This window comes from Bombus vosnesenskii, unplaced genomic scaffold, assembly GCF_011952255.1.
Source record: "Bombus vosnesenskii isolate JDL3184/JDL3185 unplaced genomic scaffold, Bvos_JDL3184-5_v1.1 scf7180000013293, whole genome shotgun sequence".
Classification (NCBI taxonomy): domain Eukaryota; kingdom Metazoa; phylum Arthropoda; class Insecta; order Hymenoptera; family Apidae; genus Bombus; species Bombus vosnesenskii.
In genome coordinates, this window is record NW_022882944.1 from 3,352,366 (window position 1) to 3,368,748 (window position 16,383).

Consider the following 16,383-nt stretch of genomic DNA (forward strand, 5'->3'; position numbering starts at 1 on the left):
GGAATTGCTTTTTTTCATTTATATAGTAAAATTGTCTTCTCTTTATTTATTCATTATCAAAATTCAAATTTATAAATATAAAATATTCGAATTTTTTAAGTACTTATGACTTCATTATATACTGATAATAACCCCATATATTTTTCCTGCGAAAGTATACCGACTTGAACTGTAGTCTTTTAACCGTTCAGAATTCAACTCATATATTTTTATCAAATTTATTTAAATTACCTGCGTATATTATTACGAAGATTTTTTATAGAAAAGAGGCAACTATTGTATAAAGTTAATTTTATTTATTTATCTACCTATACAGAAAATTGGTTTAGGGTTGTAAAAGTTTTCAGTCTACCATTATAGGATTAAAAAATAAGAATATAGATTATTTCTTCGAAAAGTCATCATTTCTAACTGATAATGGATATTATCATGACATGAAAAAACAATGACATGAAAATTTTACTTCAATGATAACATTAGATAAATTTTTAACGAAATATAGTAGTCATGTGTATGTAGATTAAACTAGGTTATTTTTGTGCTGTTATGCACAAAAATAAATATAATGGTTGTCTTCTTTTATTGTAATTTAATAATTTTCAAAAATTATGCTTATGTAAAGTTGAGCGGTTTTAGCGTATTTGATAATTTACTTTCATGCCACAGTGGCTTCTATCCACGATTCATTCAATGAGTGTAGTTTAACTCAAATTAATAAAGTTATCATAATATGAAATGTCGTTAGAAACAACGGATACGAAATTTACTTTCACTGTGTCTTTAATAGTAAGTAACAAAATGTTTATTTATATAAGGGAGACAAAAATTGATCTAAATTATTTTTTAACTTAACTAATAGTATTTGAAATAACTAATTTAATAACTTTTTAACTAGTTTAATAACTTTTTTAATAACTAATAGAATTTAAAAAACTGAAACTTTATTCATTATAATTCATTTATTCTATAATTCAAGTATTCATTTAAATAGGCAGGAGGATTGGCTGGGACATCTGTCGATGTAATATTGCATCCATTAGACACATTAAAAACACGTTTACAATCTAAGCAAGGATTTGCAAAATCAGGAGGATTTTCTAATCTTTATAAAGGAATTCTTCCTATAATAATTGGATCTGCACCAAGTGGTAAACAAGTGCTATAATATGAAGTCATATAAAGTAATTTAGAAATATATACAACTACATATAAATTAATCTCTTACAATACTTTAGCATCATTATTTTTCGTCACATATGAAGGTATTAAAAATGTAACGCAATGTAGAGTACCTGAGAAATATCATTCGTTCCTTCACATGGGTTCAGCATCTTTAGCAGAAATGGTAATTCTTAGGAAAAAAATAATTAATTAGAATTTTCATTAAGAATAAAACTCTAATTATATTTAATTTGAATGAAGGTAGCCTGTTTAATAAGAGTACCTGTGGAAGTAATAAAACAAAGGAGACAAGTTTCAATGCTAGATAGACAAGATATTAATCTTAGATTATTATATAGTTGTTATTGGAGCACTGTATTAAGAGATATGCCTTTTAGTTTAATACAATTTCCAATGTGGGAATACTTTAAGAAAGTTTGGAGTTTGCATGTTGACAGAGAAATTCTTCCTATAGAAAGTGCAATATGTGGAGCAATTGCAGGTTTAAATCTTTAGTATCCTATGATAATTTTACTTTATAATTGATGTATAATTAATTCCATGTAATTATGTAGGTGGTATTTCTGCCACTGCTACTACACCACTAGATGTTATAAAAACAAGAATAATGCTTTCACATGGAAATGGAAATACTTCAAAATTAAAAATACTATATGTATTAAAAGATATATATAGAGATAAAGGTTTTCATGGGTAAGTCGGTATTTGATTTATAATGGATAATTTTTCAATTTTTATATTGATTTGACTTTAAAATTGGAAACTTTGTAGACTTTTTGCTGGTGTGAGCCCCAGAGTAATGTACATAATTATGGGAGGATTTATCTTCTTTGGAACTTATGAAAAGGTAAAAACTATAGGAATAAGATATTGCTTATATTTATAGATTGCTTTTATGGAAAATGACAAACATCAATGATATATTGTAAATATAGTTTGAAATATAGGAATAACTATTTGAGCATTTAAATTGTATAATTCCTTTATTATTTGTTGTTACAAAATATATTACAAGAGAGTATATAAAAATATATTTTACATTAATCTTTAAAAACTGTATAAACATTTTATATTTAACATTAAACTTTAAAAGAAAAGTAACAATACGAATATTCTAGTTTCATGTAAGAATATTCTAGATTCAGTGTTTCTTAAAAAGAGGAAACATTTGATTCTTAAAGTTTAGACTTTAATAGATTCATTAATTTTTCCAATTTCATTGCTTTTTGAAGATCTCCACTAATTCTCAATTTTCCCATTACAAATGCTGATGTTGGTTTCAATTTTCCTAAACAAATACAAATTTTCTACTGATAAACCTCATTCTAAATCAATTTCTAATGCGTTTAATACATAAATATATTTAATTACCAGAAAACATTGCAAAAAAGTTATCAGAATCCATTGTTAACGTAGCATCTGGTGATTGACTAGGTTCTCCTCTACCTGCCGAACCTTGACCAGTTTTAAGATCCAAAAACCATGTACCAGCTTCACTACCTATTAACTTTATATTAATTGACATGTTTCTAGAGCAATCAATAAAAGATAATATTTAATCTCACAGGCTGATTTACCTCTGACATTGAATTGAAATATGGCGCCTGTTTTGTTAACAAGATCACTATTCAAGTTTGCTTGAATAACGCTAAATATTTGTGCAATTTTTCCGTTTGTTTTATTAGTATCCTGTATATCCTTTTGTGTTAGTTTATATAATGAATGAGCTTCTGAACCCAAAGACTCCAAATTTTCATCCACAAAGAAATCTAGCATTAATTTATCTTTATTTTCTAAAAAAAGAGAAAGAAATATTTATAATAGATTTCTTTAACAAAGTATTAATTATAGATCACTATAGAAATGTTATATTCTACTCAATATACCTGGATTACATGCATAATCTGTGAAATCCGTGATTCCCTCATTTTTTAATATTTCTTCATCAATTAGAAACTGCCCAGTAATAGATTTACTATCTTTACAAATCAAAGCATACACAGCATCTCCCATTATATCAGGTTTACGACTGTAATTACTTGATTCAGCACCAGATAACATTGCAACCGCGGCAGTATAAATAGCTGGATTAAGAATAAATTTAGATTTATACAAATAAATAAAAATTAAGAAAATAATGAAATTAAAAAATGAATAATTTACCAGTCTTTGGCCAGACAGCATTTACAGCAATGCCACTGTCCTTAAATTCTTCAGCCATGCCAAGAACACACATTGACATTCCAAATTTAGATATTGTATACGCAACATGATTTTTGAACCATATTGGTTTCATGCTTAATGGTGGACTGATGTTTACTATATGAGGATTTGTGCTTTTTTTTAAATAAGGTAAACATATCTTGGACCTTAAAATAAATATCGCTATAATAATTATCATTCTTGATTTGTACATGTAATTCGTAAAGATCTTTTATACTCACACTAAAAATGTTCCTCTGGCATTGATGTTATTCATAAGATCATATTTTTTCATATCTGTAAATTCTGTGCCTGTTAAAGAAATTGCACTGGCATTATTAATAACAATGTCAATACCACCAAATTTGTTAATAGCATTTTCTACTGCAGACACTACTTGTGCTTCATCTCTTACATCTACGATGCAAGGTAATGCTTTACCACCCACTTGCTCAACTGAAACAAATGAATTTCTTTAATGAAGGAAAATTCATATATCAAAATTTGAAATGATTAATTAATTATCATTTAATATTTTTTATTATTTTTATAATTACTCTCTTTGGCAGCAGTGTATATGGTGCCTGGTAACTTTGGATGTGGTTCTGCAGTTTTAGCTGCAATGACGATATTTGCCCCATCTTTTGCAGCTTTCAAGGCAATAGTTTTCCCAATCCCTCTTGTTGCGCCAGTAATAAAGATTGTGCGGCCAGCAAGTTTTCTATATACATATATTAAACATTTATACATGGTAAGTATATTCTATAAAACTAATAGATATTAAAAACATACATCTATATATATCTGTACATATGAAAATATATATTTATTAATATGTATTGATAATGATTAGACTACAGATGTTTATGCATTTATGAGAAATTTGCAGATATAAAAATGCACATAATATATAAAAATACATAAAATATCCAAAATAAGGTATTAATTACAATATTCAGTAAGTAAAATAGGTCTCTAATGTACACTATGTTAAAAGAATACATTTACGTAAATGTCTGCAGTAATGATATTTGCTATATATTTAATGATATTTTTGTAGCTTTTATAATTAATGTATGTATAAATAAAACGTAACTAGAACATAATTAACAGCACAATATGTATAATTTTCACTCAAATTTAATGAACTTTTTAAAACAATAAATTGATAATTTACAATTATCTTCTTTTGCGTAATCGCCAAAATGATTGAAAATAACAGTTTGTTTTATTTTTACACAATCTGTTATAAATAATTTATGTTTTTATTTATGTTTATGTTATAGATAATATATGAATTATAAATTTATATTATAGTATACTAATTTATATTATAAATATATAACACAATTTATAATGTATAATACAATTTATAATTTAAAATATAAATTTATAATACAAACCCCGTATTGATCATATTGCAAATAAATCGAAGAACTGTCATAAACGATATAAGATATAAACGTATAAACAGCTACGTAATTGTAAGATTGTGCTCAAGCTAGTTAATAATGACTGAATAAAATATGTAAAAAAAATATATTACGCTACACAGTATCGCTATACAATACAATTCAAGGTCCAATACGTGAATTTTGATTAATTATCGATTCTTTAAGATTGCCATTTTTGACAACATGGCGAGAACTCATGTAGAACAATGAAATACGTTCAAATTAACAGCTACATTTTCTTTGCATGTTTTTGACGATTTTAAATATTTTAAAATGAAATTAAAAAATATCGGAAGAAATTTGTTAATTAAAATTAAATGCTAACGTAATTTTAACGTAATTAAAATCATAATTTTTACATATTTTATATTACCTTTATATTATTATCATCATATCATATAAACATACGTACGATTATGTTTAAATAAAACATGATTTGAGATATACACATAACAAGACATTTATTTGTAAACCAACTGGTTTATAACTATAAAGGGTTATGTTTATGCCAATATAGCCATGTGTGGAATATTCTGTAACATTTCACAAAACCATGCAAATTGTATAGAGATTTCACATGAGGTACTATTATTGAAATATACATTATAATCATAAACAAAGATTGTAATTGATAAGTTATAATATTATTTATAATATTTAATATTTTTCTCTCTCAGTGGGAAGCTTGCAAGAATTTAATAATTGCCCGTGGTCCTGATGGTTTAATTGAGAAATTTGAAAATTTAACTCCAATTTGGTCTGGTCACTTTGTTGCTTCTGTATTATGGATGCAGGGTTCAGATTTTTGTGAACAACCAGCTATAGATTCGAGTGGTAATATTCTTCTTTGGAATGGAGATATATTTTCTGGAAATTTGGTAAATATTATATATTATGCGAATATATTGACTATATTATAACTATTTCATGTACTAGTAACTAGTAGTAAAATAGAATATTATTGAATGATTATGTTATTTGTTTTAGGCTCAAGATAATATATGTGATACTATTGTGCTCTTAAATGCTCTACAGTCATGTTCAAGTGTACTGTCAGTGTTCCAAGAAATCCAAGGTCCATATAGTTTTATATATTTTCAAAAGTCTACAAATCTTTTGTATTTTGGTAGAGATGTTATTGGCAGACACAGTTTGCTTTTAAAAGTGGATACTGATGAAAATATTTTAACATTGACATCTGTTGCCAGTAAAGATGTAAATAGAATTATGGAAATTCCTGCAATTGGAATTTTTGTTATGAATTTAAACAATTCTAGAGTGAATTTTACATGCTACCCATGGAAGGAGCCAGATTTGCGATTTACTGATATTATTGAAGCACTAGAAACACGTTTGGATGTAGATATTGATATTGAAAAAGCTATATTAAAATCAGATGTATCAACGTGTCTACATATGCATCCTAATATTAAAGACTTGGAATATTTGGAAAATAGTCCTTGTTTGGAAAATTCTTGTAAAATACTAGAATATTTGATAGAAGATAAAGATATCCTTGAAAGAGTCAATCGATTATTGAAACTTCTTTATAAAGCTGTGGAAGTTAGAGTAAAGAAACAGCCGAAATTCTGTAAAACATGTATTAAATTAGTTTTAGAGAAACAAGATGTTATATGCAATCATTCAAAAATAGGTATATTATTTTCTGGAGGATTGGATTCGGCTATTTTAACACTAATTGCTGATAAATATGTATCACAACATGAACCTATTGACTTGATCAATGTTGCATTTGAAAAGTCTATTAATACATCTAAGAAATCAAGTGCAAATAATGAAAAACAAAGTATGGAGGACCAATATGATGTTCCTGACAGAAAAACTGGAAAACAAACGTTTGTAGAGCTTACAAAGATTTGCCCAAAACGAAAATGGAATTTTGTAGAAGTATATCAATCAAAATATACTTTGAAATACCCGTAAAAAATGAAAGATATCTTAGTAACTAATTTATATTAATTCTTTTAGGTAAATATCAGTCAAACAGAATTGCAGGAATATCGTTCATCGCGAATTTGTAATTTACTATATCCACTATGCACTATCTTAGATGAAAGCTTAGGTTGTGCTGTGTGGTTTGCAAGTCGAGCAAAGGGCACAATTCTTTTGAATACAAATGTATATGAATCCCCATGTAGAGTACTTCTCTTAGGCATGGGTGCAGATGAATTGTTTGGTGGATATATGAGACATAGAACGATATTAAGGCATAAGGGTTGGGATGCTTTAACACAAGAACTAAACATTGAACTAGCTGGAATCTCTGAAAGAAATTTAGGCCGTGATGACCGTATCGTATCAGATCATGGAAGACAATCTAGACTGCCATACTTAGATGAAAACATAGTAGAATATGTTCAAAAACTGAAACCATGGGAAAGGTAAATTGGTAAAATAAATATAGAAAGAAGAATAAAAAATAAAAAGAAATTATATTATTAAATTATTTATAGGTGTTATCCAACAGATAAAATGCCATCTGGATTAGGAGATAAATTACTTTTACGTTTAGTGGCATATAAACTTGGTTTCCGAAATACAGCCAATTTCCCTAAAAGAGCTTTTCAATTTGGATCTCGAATTGCTAATGGCAAAGAAAACGCCAAAGATATATCAGATCGCTTATGAAATTATGGTATATGCAATTTTTTCTGATGTCAGTAAATATAATGTTTAGTTAATTGTAGTATAGTTAATTGTGAAATTACTTATGACCTATGTTTCAGGTATTATTTCATATTCACAGAGTTTATATTCTAAAATCATTAAAATAATGATGCTTATATATAATTACATTTAACAAATTATACATAACAAGATTAAATGTAATTGTAATGGGCATTGAAAGGTTCATAATATACAATGCAAAATTAGTGCCTGAAGTGAAAAAACTGCAGAAAAACTTAATATCTTTTTCCTCTATGTGTAAATAATAGTTCAGTGAATTTCTTAAAAATAGAAATGTGCAAGTTCAGAAAAGAGAGAGAGAATGAAAACTAGCGTTTCTTTTTTTCACTGAATCAGTTAATATTTTTCTTAGTTTATAATCTACCTCAAAATATGCATACTTTGAACAAGACTGTGATATTTTGTATGTGTTGCAGCTCTTGTATTTTTTGTGCTTCAAATTAGTATACACGTGTTTTATAAAGACATTCTTTTTAATAAATTTTATATATCAATCTTTTTACAGAACATAAAAATAAAATATTTCAATAACAAATTTTTCAAATATTCTAAATTTAATATGTGCTTCCTTATATCATTTTCCCCGAAGTTTATATTTTATATGTATATTTCTGAAATTACATATTACATCTTCTATTTTTAATTTAAGTGAACTGTAGTAGAAATAATGTAAACCTAAAAGTGAATCTTGAAAAATAATTATTACTTACATACTAATGGATAGTATGTTTATTATATACTAATATTTTTATTATTATTTATTGTTTATCCTTATATACTAATGGATAATAAGATCAACAGAGAGAGAGAGAGAGAAATATACCTTTCTGTCTTTCTCTATAGTGGTCGTTAGCCATGTGACCATATATCCGTAATTATGTATGAAAATTCAAAGAATTGAGGTTAAAAAATCGTAAGTCGTTAGAAACTATTTTCCAGTTTTATTGCTGAATTAATATAAGTTTATTTCTACTGTACTGCCCATTTTTATTTACGTTTCATAAAAATTGAAGGATTTATAAGCATAATGTCGCAAAGTACAATTTGCTTCGACACAGAGATACGAAAATTAAGGCCTGCGGAATTATATAAACTGGGACAAATATTAAGTATACAGGATTCATGGAAAAAGTTAATGGCAATTATACCAAAGGATAATGGTTCTAATCTGCCAAAATTTAATGTTGAACATTTTAGGTATACAGTAGCAAATATCAATTAAAAATTGTATTGTAGTTTTATTATAATATTTTATTATACTTAATATAAAGTAAACTACGTTTCTCATTTATTATTGTTTAAACTTTTATAGTATGATTGAGCAAGCTGCACAGCAAGGAAATGCAGCAGAATTATTTTTATCAGAGTGGGGGACAATTGGTAAAAGGAGACCAACATTGGGTTATTTATTAAGCCTTTTAACAAAAGCTCAGTTATTTAGAGCTGCAGATTATGTTGCTGGAGAACTACTAAATGGTATAATAACTTGGTTGTAACCAAGTAATGGTAACTTAAATAAAGTTCTTACTTTTTTTTTTAGAGGAACTTCCAAAACGGCCACAATACGGACCTGCAGCACCTGTAGATATCTCTAACGAAATAAAGAAATTATTGGAAGATAAGGAGGAACTTGAAAATTTTAATTTTAATGAATCTTTGATATTTGAATTACCTACACAAGTTGATGACAATGAAACAGTTAATCCTAATGTAATGAATGATGGTTCTTTGGAAAGAAATATGCAGTCAACACAATTGATTTCTTCAAAAGGGAAACACAACAAAAAGCAATTAGAAAATGATGAAGGAACATTAAATGCACAAATGTCAGATTTGATGAAATTTAGTAGTGAAGAAAATGTACAAGAATGTAGAAAACAAGAACAAGTACTCAAGCAACAAGAAATATCATCTGGTGAATTGCCAGTTCTTTTAAATCAGTTTGGACAATCTGCAGAACAAATGAAATTATATCAAGAAGTATTATCAAAAGAACTTCCTGTATTTTTGAATAATACAATTTCGTCAAATGAAATTTTAACCAATTACGAAACAAAGGATTCATTACATTTATCCAGTAGAAATATTGATGAAAACGAAATATCTTCTACCGAATTACCGCAATGTATTGTTGATCTTCGTTACTCTGATAGTACATGCAGTCTCGAAAATAACACGAATGTAGTGCAAAATGCATTGAGCTCGAAAGAATTACCAGTTACAGTACTAGAATATAATGAATAACGCAGGATTTAATTGTTTTAGTAACTATATACATATTTTATACTTTTTTCATTTATGAAACATCTAACATTCCAAAATGATGAGAATTATTTATAAATACATATTTTTATAAAATATTTGTAAAGAGAAAATTAAACTGTGATTTAGGTAAATTAATTTTTCATGAAAAGGCATACCGTCCCATTATTCTTACCTTATGCATATATATACATATGGTTTATTTAAAAGCTACAGTGTACAAATAAATATTATATTAAAAATCCATATTATAGTTTTTACAAATATATATGTTAAGAGAAGTTTGAACTATAATATACATATATATACATATATAAGAAATATTTAGTTTTATGAACTTTGTTTGTATGAAGTCAAGTGTGAGAAATATGTAAATATGTGTGAGTTTCAGATAATATTCTAAAACCAGATACATTTCTGGGCTGTAGAACCGAAATTAAATAAATAACAATAATATTGTATTAAAAATCATGTATATTTTTCAATATTAATATATACAATAATAATTTAGTATATTAAATGTATACATTACGAAATATCATCATGATATTTATAATTAAATTCATGAATGCAAAGGAACTTTTAAAGTACATCACGTTGTGCAATAATACGTGAAATGGATGCAGTGATAAGTGAAGCTTTCGATATAATGGGAAGGTTTATTAAGTCTTATTTAAACCCGATAAGAAATACAGAATTACCTAATAAAAAATGCAGATATGTATATACTTTATCCATCACTGTTATTACTTTCTCTCATTGTGAAGTAGGCGCTTTGGAGCTCTTTAAGATTGCGTTCTAACGTTGCAACCTCATCATATCTGCAATCTGCTTTAGCTTGCTTAATGTAAGCTCGAAGATTACTCATTTGCTCAATTATAGGATCCATAGAAGATGGCATTATGGGAGTGACACTAGATGGACCCCAACCTTGTGATTGATCTAGTACCACATTTGGCTATGTGAACATGACATCAATGGTATTATATTAAGAATAGGGGTTTTTGATAAAACTTTTTTTCCGTTTATTCAATAAATTAATATCACCTGATTTTCTTTCATAATGGGTCGAACTTCGAGGTTCCATGTCTCCCTTTTACGTTGCTCTTTCGGTCTTTCTCTTTGTTCTTCTTCTAATTGTCTTTCATACGCAATTCTAGCTTCTATACGTCTTTGTCGTTCCTTCTGTAATTCCGCGTATCTCTCTTCTGAAGGTAAAGCTTGCACGCTCAATAATTCTTCTTTCAAAAAGATCATCGCAGACACTCTAACTATATGATGCAATCGAAGTTCTTGATCCTGCGGAGGATTTTCTACGCATCTCATTCCGAGTACTGAAATTCTTTTGCTAATTAAATCTATATTCTCGCCTAACTTTGCGATCTTATTTCTTAAAGCTTGAGCATCTTCTAAATTATATGTGGATTCCCCCTCACTGAAAAACATATCTCTTAACTTCGTACGAGTAATTTTGTGCTAGGAGCAATATAAAATTGTACACAAATTTTATAGTGTTACGAATGTCCATTTTACAATTATTGGACCACGTACTTTAAGGATTCCCACATTTTGTTGTACATTTTCACGTGTTGCGAAGCTTCTTCCATATATGCCCTCAGCTTTTCATAAAATTGGCATACTATTGGTTTATCAAAATGTTTTGCTTTTTGTTTTTCTCTCGCATCAAGCAGATTCGCACAGTGCGTACAAATTCTAAAATGCTGCTCACTACCTGTTGAATCGTTAACCAAGGATAGTACACTATTTAAACTACCACTGGATGGTGACCTCGCCAATTTTGTAAGACCAATACCCGCACGTACTAAACGTTCCGAAATTGGTCGTTCGGAAGTAGGAGATACTGCTGAATCATCTTGTACAGAAACAGGACTTGTCATTTTTCCTGTAAACGTAAGGAATTAGATTTCTATAAAAATTTATTTTCCAATATCTTTTTCTTTTAATAATTTTGAAACTACCAACTTGCATCTTGTAAAGATAGAAATATTGTACAATTGTGACACATAACAGCTCCACAAAGTCTACAATGATGTTTTCTTCTTGCGACATGAAAACTTTTTGCACAAGTAGGGCATAATTTTACATCTTTTTCATCTATCCATGGCACAATGGTGCGTTCATGAACTATCATAAAAAAAGTAAAATATTAGTTAATTTTTTTTTGTAAAATGAATAATAAAATTTGTATTCTACCTTTCCTATCAACTGGATCAGATGGTAAATTGTTTAATAATTTGTCTAGTCTTATGAGAAGTTTATTTGTTTCTGTAGAGTAACGCTCCAATCTCATATTTCTTACTTCTTTAAAGTAGTTTGTATGTGACGTCATTGCACCTGAAAATTATTAGTACAATTATATAACGTTTTCTTTTAAAGGATTTATAAATCATTTTAAATTCTACAGATCTTTTGTTAACTTTTTAAAAGATAGCTTGAATATATTTCTGTTATCTTCTCCAGTGTATTATAAATTTCTTTTCTTCAAAGTAAAATTCTTGTAATATTAAATTTTTTAACATAAATCAATATCAAAGAGGATTTTCTCTTTGTCAATACCTATTTCTTGAGGTCCCCAATTAAGTTCTGGGCTACGTTGCCTAGTAGTTGATGGTATACTATTTGCAAAGGAATCTGACATTTCATCTTGCTTTAAAATCTTCTTTTTAGCCTTACCAAAAAGATCTAGAAAAATAAAATGATTTAAATATTTGTGACACACTTACTTTTAAAATACATTATCAATTTTTATAATCCATTAATATGTTTGTTTAATAAAGATTAAAGAGGTATATTTATAAGATTATAAGATTTAAGGATAATTATGAAAGTTTGAAGTTTTACCTTTAAGCGACTTCAAAATTTCTGGATCATCTTTATGAAAATCCTCGAAATGTTTCGTTAATTGATTAGGTGCTTTGAAATCGGTCATACATATTGGACAAATAAATCCTTCTAATACTTCCTCGCAGCCAGCCATTGTAAAATTTTATATTTAAAGGATTTCTATCTTTTTTTGTAATTTCTTCTTAACTTATACTCCACAGAAATCATTTGTAGGCGTCTCTTCAATCGTGGATAAGCAACATGTTTTCTGAGCAGCCATATTGAATCCTATCAGCTGAGAGAAATGTCAAATTTCTTTTACATAATTCTTAATAAAGTTAATTAATAAAAGCTTAATAAAAGTTAATTTTTAAAATTAATTTTCTGACCTATTTCCATGATTTATTTGGATAAAAACCTTGGACAATTAATATTTTATTTCTGGACATTGTGTTCTATTATTAATTAGAAAGTATTTGCATTATACATATAAAATACTTTCTTGTAATTTTAAGAATAATTAAAACTATTTAAAAGATTGTACAGATCATTTATTCGATAAATGTACAAATTCATAATAGCTATAGGTACATAAGATGTTATAAATCTCTCATAAAAATATTTCACGAATAACTTAGCAATAATTGAGTAGTTAACAAAGACAGTCTTAATGATAATTACATTTCTACAAGATTCTTATTAAAAATAAAACAGTTATTACATTTGATCTTGTGTGTAAATAAAAGGAAATTTCTATTGCGTTATCGACAATTCAAGTAGTTTATCGCCTAAAATCCGAAATTCCTCTGAGGCTTCACAATGCTGTAAAAGATTACTACTAATTTTTTCTTCTCCATAATATGCACCGGCTATCGCTCCAGTCATACTACCAATGGTATCTGTATCACCACCTAAACTGATCTGAAAAGTAATTTTTGTTTTATGTATAATTTTTAATTAAAGAGAAAAAATCATTGATATTAATAATCATAATCATTAATCTTTATCATTATTTTACTCAGAGAGGTAATATATTGTATTTACAGCATATTGAACTGCTCTTCTGAAAGGATTATCTGTCTGTATACCCGTGATTGGTTTTTGTGCTCTTAAAAAACAAAATATTGCAGTAGGTACTGAATACAAAGCTGCAACACTATTTCCCAACTTTTGTATCACTTTTTCATCGTGTGAGCCTTCACTACCTTCAGATATTAGTGATTTTACCATACATAGCTGTACTTTGTATGGTTGCGGTTCTGACAAACCTAATCTGCGAAAAATAAACATTTTAAACAGACAATAATTTTTAAAATTGTATTATCTGTATGTTACCCTTCTTCATCTTTTTCTATTTGGTCCATTTTATGAATCAAATCATCAATAAAATTTGTTACATTTAATTCTTCATTTGGATTTAAATGCAGACTTTGATAAATTGCTGTTGCCTGAAAAATAATAAAAATATATTTGGATTATAATTACTCAATGAGACTATAACATGTTAATGAATTTATAAGCACAATTACTTGCAAAATAGCTCCATCTATTCCAACTTTATGAGTATGAGTAATCTGAGTCACTTTCCTAACTGTATCTAAAAGTTTATCATAGTTTTGATATGAGAATAGTGCAATAGGTGCAATTCTCATTGCACCACCATTTCCCCATGACCCTTGTCCATTAAACTGCTCTTTGGCTGGACTTACAATGTCTGCAAATTTGTTACCCCGTAATTTTTGAAATACCTTTAACAAAATTTGAATCTCGGAATTAATCTCTGTGTCAGGATTACAAAATTATGATAGATGTAACATCATACCGTTACAACACCCATACCATAGCCTCGATTAGGTTCTTGGTAATAACTTTTAACAAATCTTTTTGCAACATCAACAACGTCTAATTCCTTCTGGTCAACCAGAGATTTAGCCAAAGAGTAAGTCATAGCAGAATCATCTGTAAACTGCATGACAGGTGCTATAGAATTAAAAAAAATGTTCTATAGAAAAATACTATTATTTCTAAATTTTATATTATTTTATAGAATGATGACTTTTTTAAATACATACCTTTGAATGGTGGACCTTCCAGTTTATTAAATGATTTTTGTAAAACTAATTTCATGCCGCTTGTTAACTGATCGCCGCTATCATAAGGGCTACCAGTGCAATCGCCGATTAAAGCACCAAGCATTGTACCGCGAAATTTGCTTTTTAATAATGATAAATCCATTTTTGCCATAACCTTCTTGCACCACAAACCCTTTAACTAAATTTGCGGGTTTGCGAACACTTTGATGTAAGACTTAATATGATGTTTAAAGTGATATCAAAGTAAATATTATGTTACGAATGTCGATTACTCAGATAAATAATGATAAAGATAAAAAAGATAGTTGTAATAAAAATAATGTAAATATTAATCTGATCACTTAACTTATGGACATTTTATTATACTTTATACCACACTTGATTATATATACATATACATACATATCAAGTTATTTACCGGTACGGTAAGATGTCTCTGCTTGTAAGTTCGTAAGAGAAATTTAAAATAAAAAGTCAATGAATGTTATTACATATACTGTCATAGTTATAATAAGAAATTATAACTACTGCTACTACTAATCTAAATCAGTACAAATCGAATCAATAAATCGAAATTTAGTTTTGTTTTTTTTAATATAAATAATATAAATGAAATGTAATCCGTTATTATATCATTTCAACTCGTAAAAAAATTAATTTTCATATATCCTTCTGATTTTTATACAATAAAGTCGATGACAGTGCGCATTTAACATATAATGAAATTTAATAATTTATTGATTATTTTATCCAATTATGGATTATTATTTATCCAATTTTGCAAATTAATCTTCATGATACTAATCAAATTTTCCATTCTTTTACCAGTTATTTTATGAAATTATAGTTTTTATAGTTTATTTCTTAATGTTCTGTTTAAATTATATCCGATATGAATTGAGAAAATTTTATAAATTTTTTTCATAAGTTTGTTTTTCTTATATTTATAATACAAAAAGAAATAATAAAAATAAGATGCGACTTTAATTAGCTTATTATTAGGGACGAAAGTAGCATGTATTAAATTTTGGTAAAGCTTGTATGTTGATGGTATTATGTGTTGGTAACTTTCCGATATAATTTTATTTATAATAGAATAATTGTGCTTGGATGTATGTCCTATTTGCATCAAGAAATAACATTATTGCAGAGATCGCTCACAAAAGAGAAGATAATGTAACATAAAAAAATATTCTTAATTATTCTAAAATGCTTTAAATATTTTAAATAAAAAATTTATTACAATATTTTGATTTTATTTTATTCAAAGAATGTGGTTCAATATCTTTCTGTATAAAAAGAAAAATTTTTAAATATATAGGATGATTAAAAAATCTAATTGTATATTCTTTCGATAAAATTATGTATTTTTCGATTATAGATCGGCTTCCCCGATATTTTATAAATAGGTATATTGACTTAGGCCATTAAAGATCAAATATTTCATACGAGGAGAAATAAGAGGAAGAAACAAGTAGTCAGTTAACAATATTCAAACCATCTAGTGAAAGGGGAAAGCGCTATTAATTAAACAAATCTCTCCTTAGTACATTTATAATTTCAAAAGGTACAAAAATCGATACGATCATAAAATCAAGAGGAATATGGTTAAATAAACATAATTTCAGAAGATACGA

The 16,383-nt window shown here is 27.4% G+C and overlaps 6 protein-coding genes across 8 annotated transcripts; 3 read left to right on the forward strand and 3 right to left on the reverse strand.

Annotated features, from left to right (window-relative positions):
- Positions 1 to 624: 624 nt before the first annotated feature.
- Positions 625 to 2,152, forward strand: LOC117232684 (S-adenosylmethionine mitochondrial carrier protein-like). Its single transcript, XM_033492217.1, has 6 exons — positions 625 to 786; positions 992 to 1,148; positions 1,236 to 1,345; positions 1,423 to 1,663; positions 1,737 to 1,875; positions 1,954 to 2,152. The coding sequence occupies exons 1-6, from the start codon at positions 736 to 738 to the stop codon at positions 2,066 to 2,068; spliced, it is 813 nt and encodes a 270-aa protein (XP_033348108.1). The 5' UTR covers positions 625 to 735; the 3' UTR covers positions 2,069 to 2,152.
- Positions 2,147 to 5,024, reverse strand: LOC117232682 (hydroxysteroid dehydrogenase-like protein 2). The gene is made up of 8 exons (XM_033492215.1): positions 4,788 to 5,024; positions 3,942 to 4,105; positions 3,627 to 3,840; positions 3,346 to 3,551; positions 3,069 to 3,266; positions 2,760 to 2,975; positions 2,554 to 2,682; positions 2,147 to 2,470 (listed from the first exon to the last, which is right to left on the reverse strand). Exons 1-8 carry the CDS (start codon positions 4,826 to 4,828, stop codon positions 2,358 to 2,360), a joined length of 1,281 nt encoding a protein of 426 aa, XP_033348106.1. The 5' UTR covers positions 4,829 to 5,024; the 3' UTR covers positions 2,147 to 2,357.
- A 182-nt stretch (positions 5,025 to 5,206) lies between these two features.
- LOC117232681 (asparagine synthetase domain-containing protein 1) lies at positions 5,207 to 7,736 on the forward strand. 2 transcript variants are annotated; one of them, XM_033492214.1, is made up of 6 exons: positions 5,207 to 5,420; positions 5,516 to 5,716; positions 5,826 to 6,746; positions 6,828 to 7,240; positions 7,313 to 7,515; positions 7,586 to 7,736. In XM_033492214.1, the coding sequence occupies exons 1-5, from the start codon at positions 5,358 to 5,360 to the stop codon at positions 7,485 to 7,487; spliced, it is 1,773 nt and encodes a 590-aa protein (XP_033348105.1). In that variant the 5' UTR covers positions 5,207 to 5,357; the 3' UTR covers positions 7,488 to 7,515; positions 7,586 to 7,736. The 2 variants fall into 2 exon arrangements, with proteins under 2 accessions (XP_033348105.1, XP_033348104.1); XM_033492213.1 differs by having other exon boundaries at positions 7,313 to 7,494.
- A 615-nt stretch (positions 7,737 to 8,351) lies between these two features.
- LOC117232751 (protein Tube) lies at positions 8,352 to 9,843 on the forward strand. The gene is made up of 4 exons (XM_033492360.1): positions 8,352 to 8,460; positions 8,561 to 8,744; positions 8,860 to 9,023; positions 9,088 to 9,843. Exons 2-4 carry the CDS (start codon positions 8,575 to 8,577, stop codon positions 9,789 to 9,791), a joined length of 1,038 nt encoding a protein of 345 aa, XP_033348251.1. The 5' UTR covers positions 8,352 to 8,460; positions 8,561 to 8,574; the 3' UTR covers positions 9,792 to 9,843.
- A 422-nt stretch (positions 9,844 to 10,265) lies between these two features.
- LOC117232749 (rabenosyn-5) lies at positions 10,266 to 12,954 on the reverse strand. Its single transcript, XM_033492359.1, has 7 exons — positions 12,672 to 12,954; positions 12,387 to 12,512; positions 12,024 to 12,164; positions 11,793 to 11,954; positions 11,361 to 11,712; positions 10,857 to 11,244; positions 10,266 to 10,767 (listed from the first exon to the last, which is right to left on the reverse strand). The coding sequence occupies exons 1-7, from the start codon at positions 12,805 to 12,807 to the stop codon at positions 10,540 to 10,542; spliced, it is 1,533 nt and encodes a 510-aa protein (XP_033348250.1). The 5' UTR covers positions 12,808 to 12,954; the 3' UTR covers positions 10,266 to 10,539.
- Positions 12,955 to 13,182: 228 nt separating this feature from the next.
- LOC117232779 (ADP-ribose glycohydrolase ARH3-like) lies at positions 13,183 to 15,123 on the reverse strand. Of its 2 annotated transcripts, none has more exons than XM_033492416.1 (6): positions 14,726 to 15,123; positions 14,476 to 14,633; positions 14,183 to 14,401; positions 13,989 to 14,101; positions 13,698 to 13,926; positions 13,183 to 13,574 (listed from the first exon to the last, which is right to left on the reverse strand). In XM_033492416.1, the coding sequence occupies exons 1-6, from the start codon at positions 14,895 to 14,897 to the stop codon at positions 13,407 to 13,409; spliced, it is 1,059 nt and encodes a 352-aa protein (XP_033348307.1). In that variant the 5' UTR covers positions 14,898 to 15,123; the 3' UTR covers positions 13,183 to 13,406. The 2 variants fall into 2 exon arrangements, with proteins under 2 accessions (XP_033348307.1, XP_033348308.1); XM_033492417.1 differs by having other exon boundaries at positions 14,476 to 14,619; positions 14,726 to 14,865.
- Between the last annotated feature and the right edge of the window lie 1,260 nt (positions 15,124 to 16,383).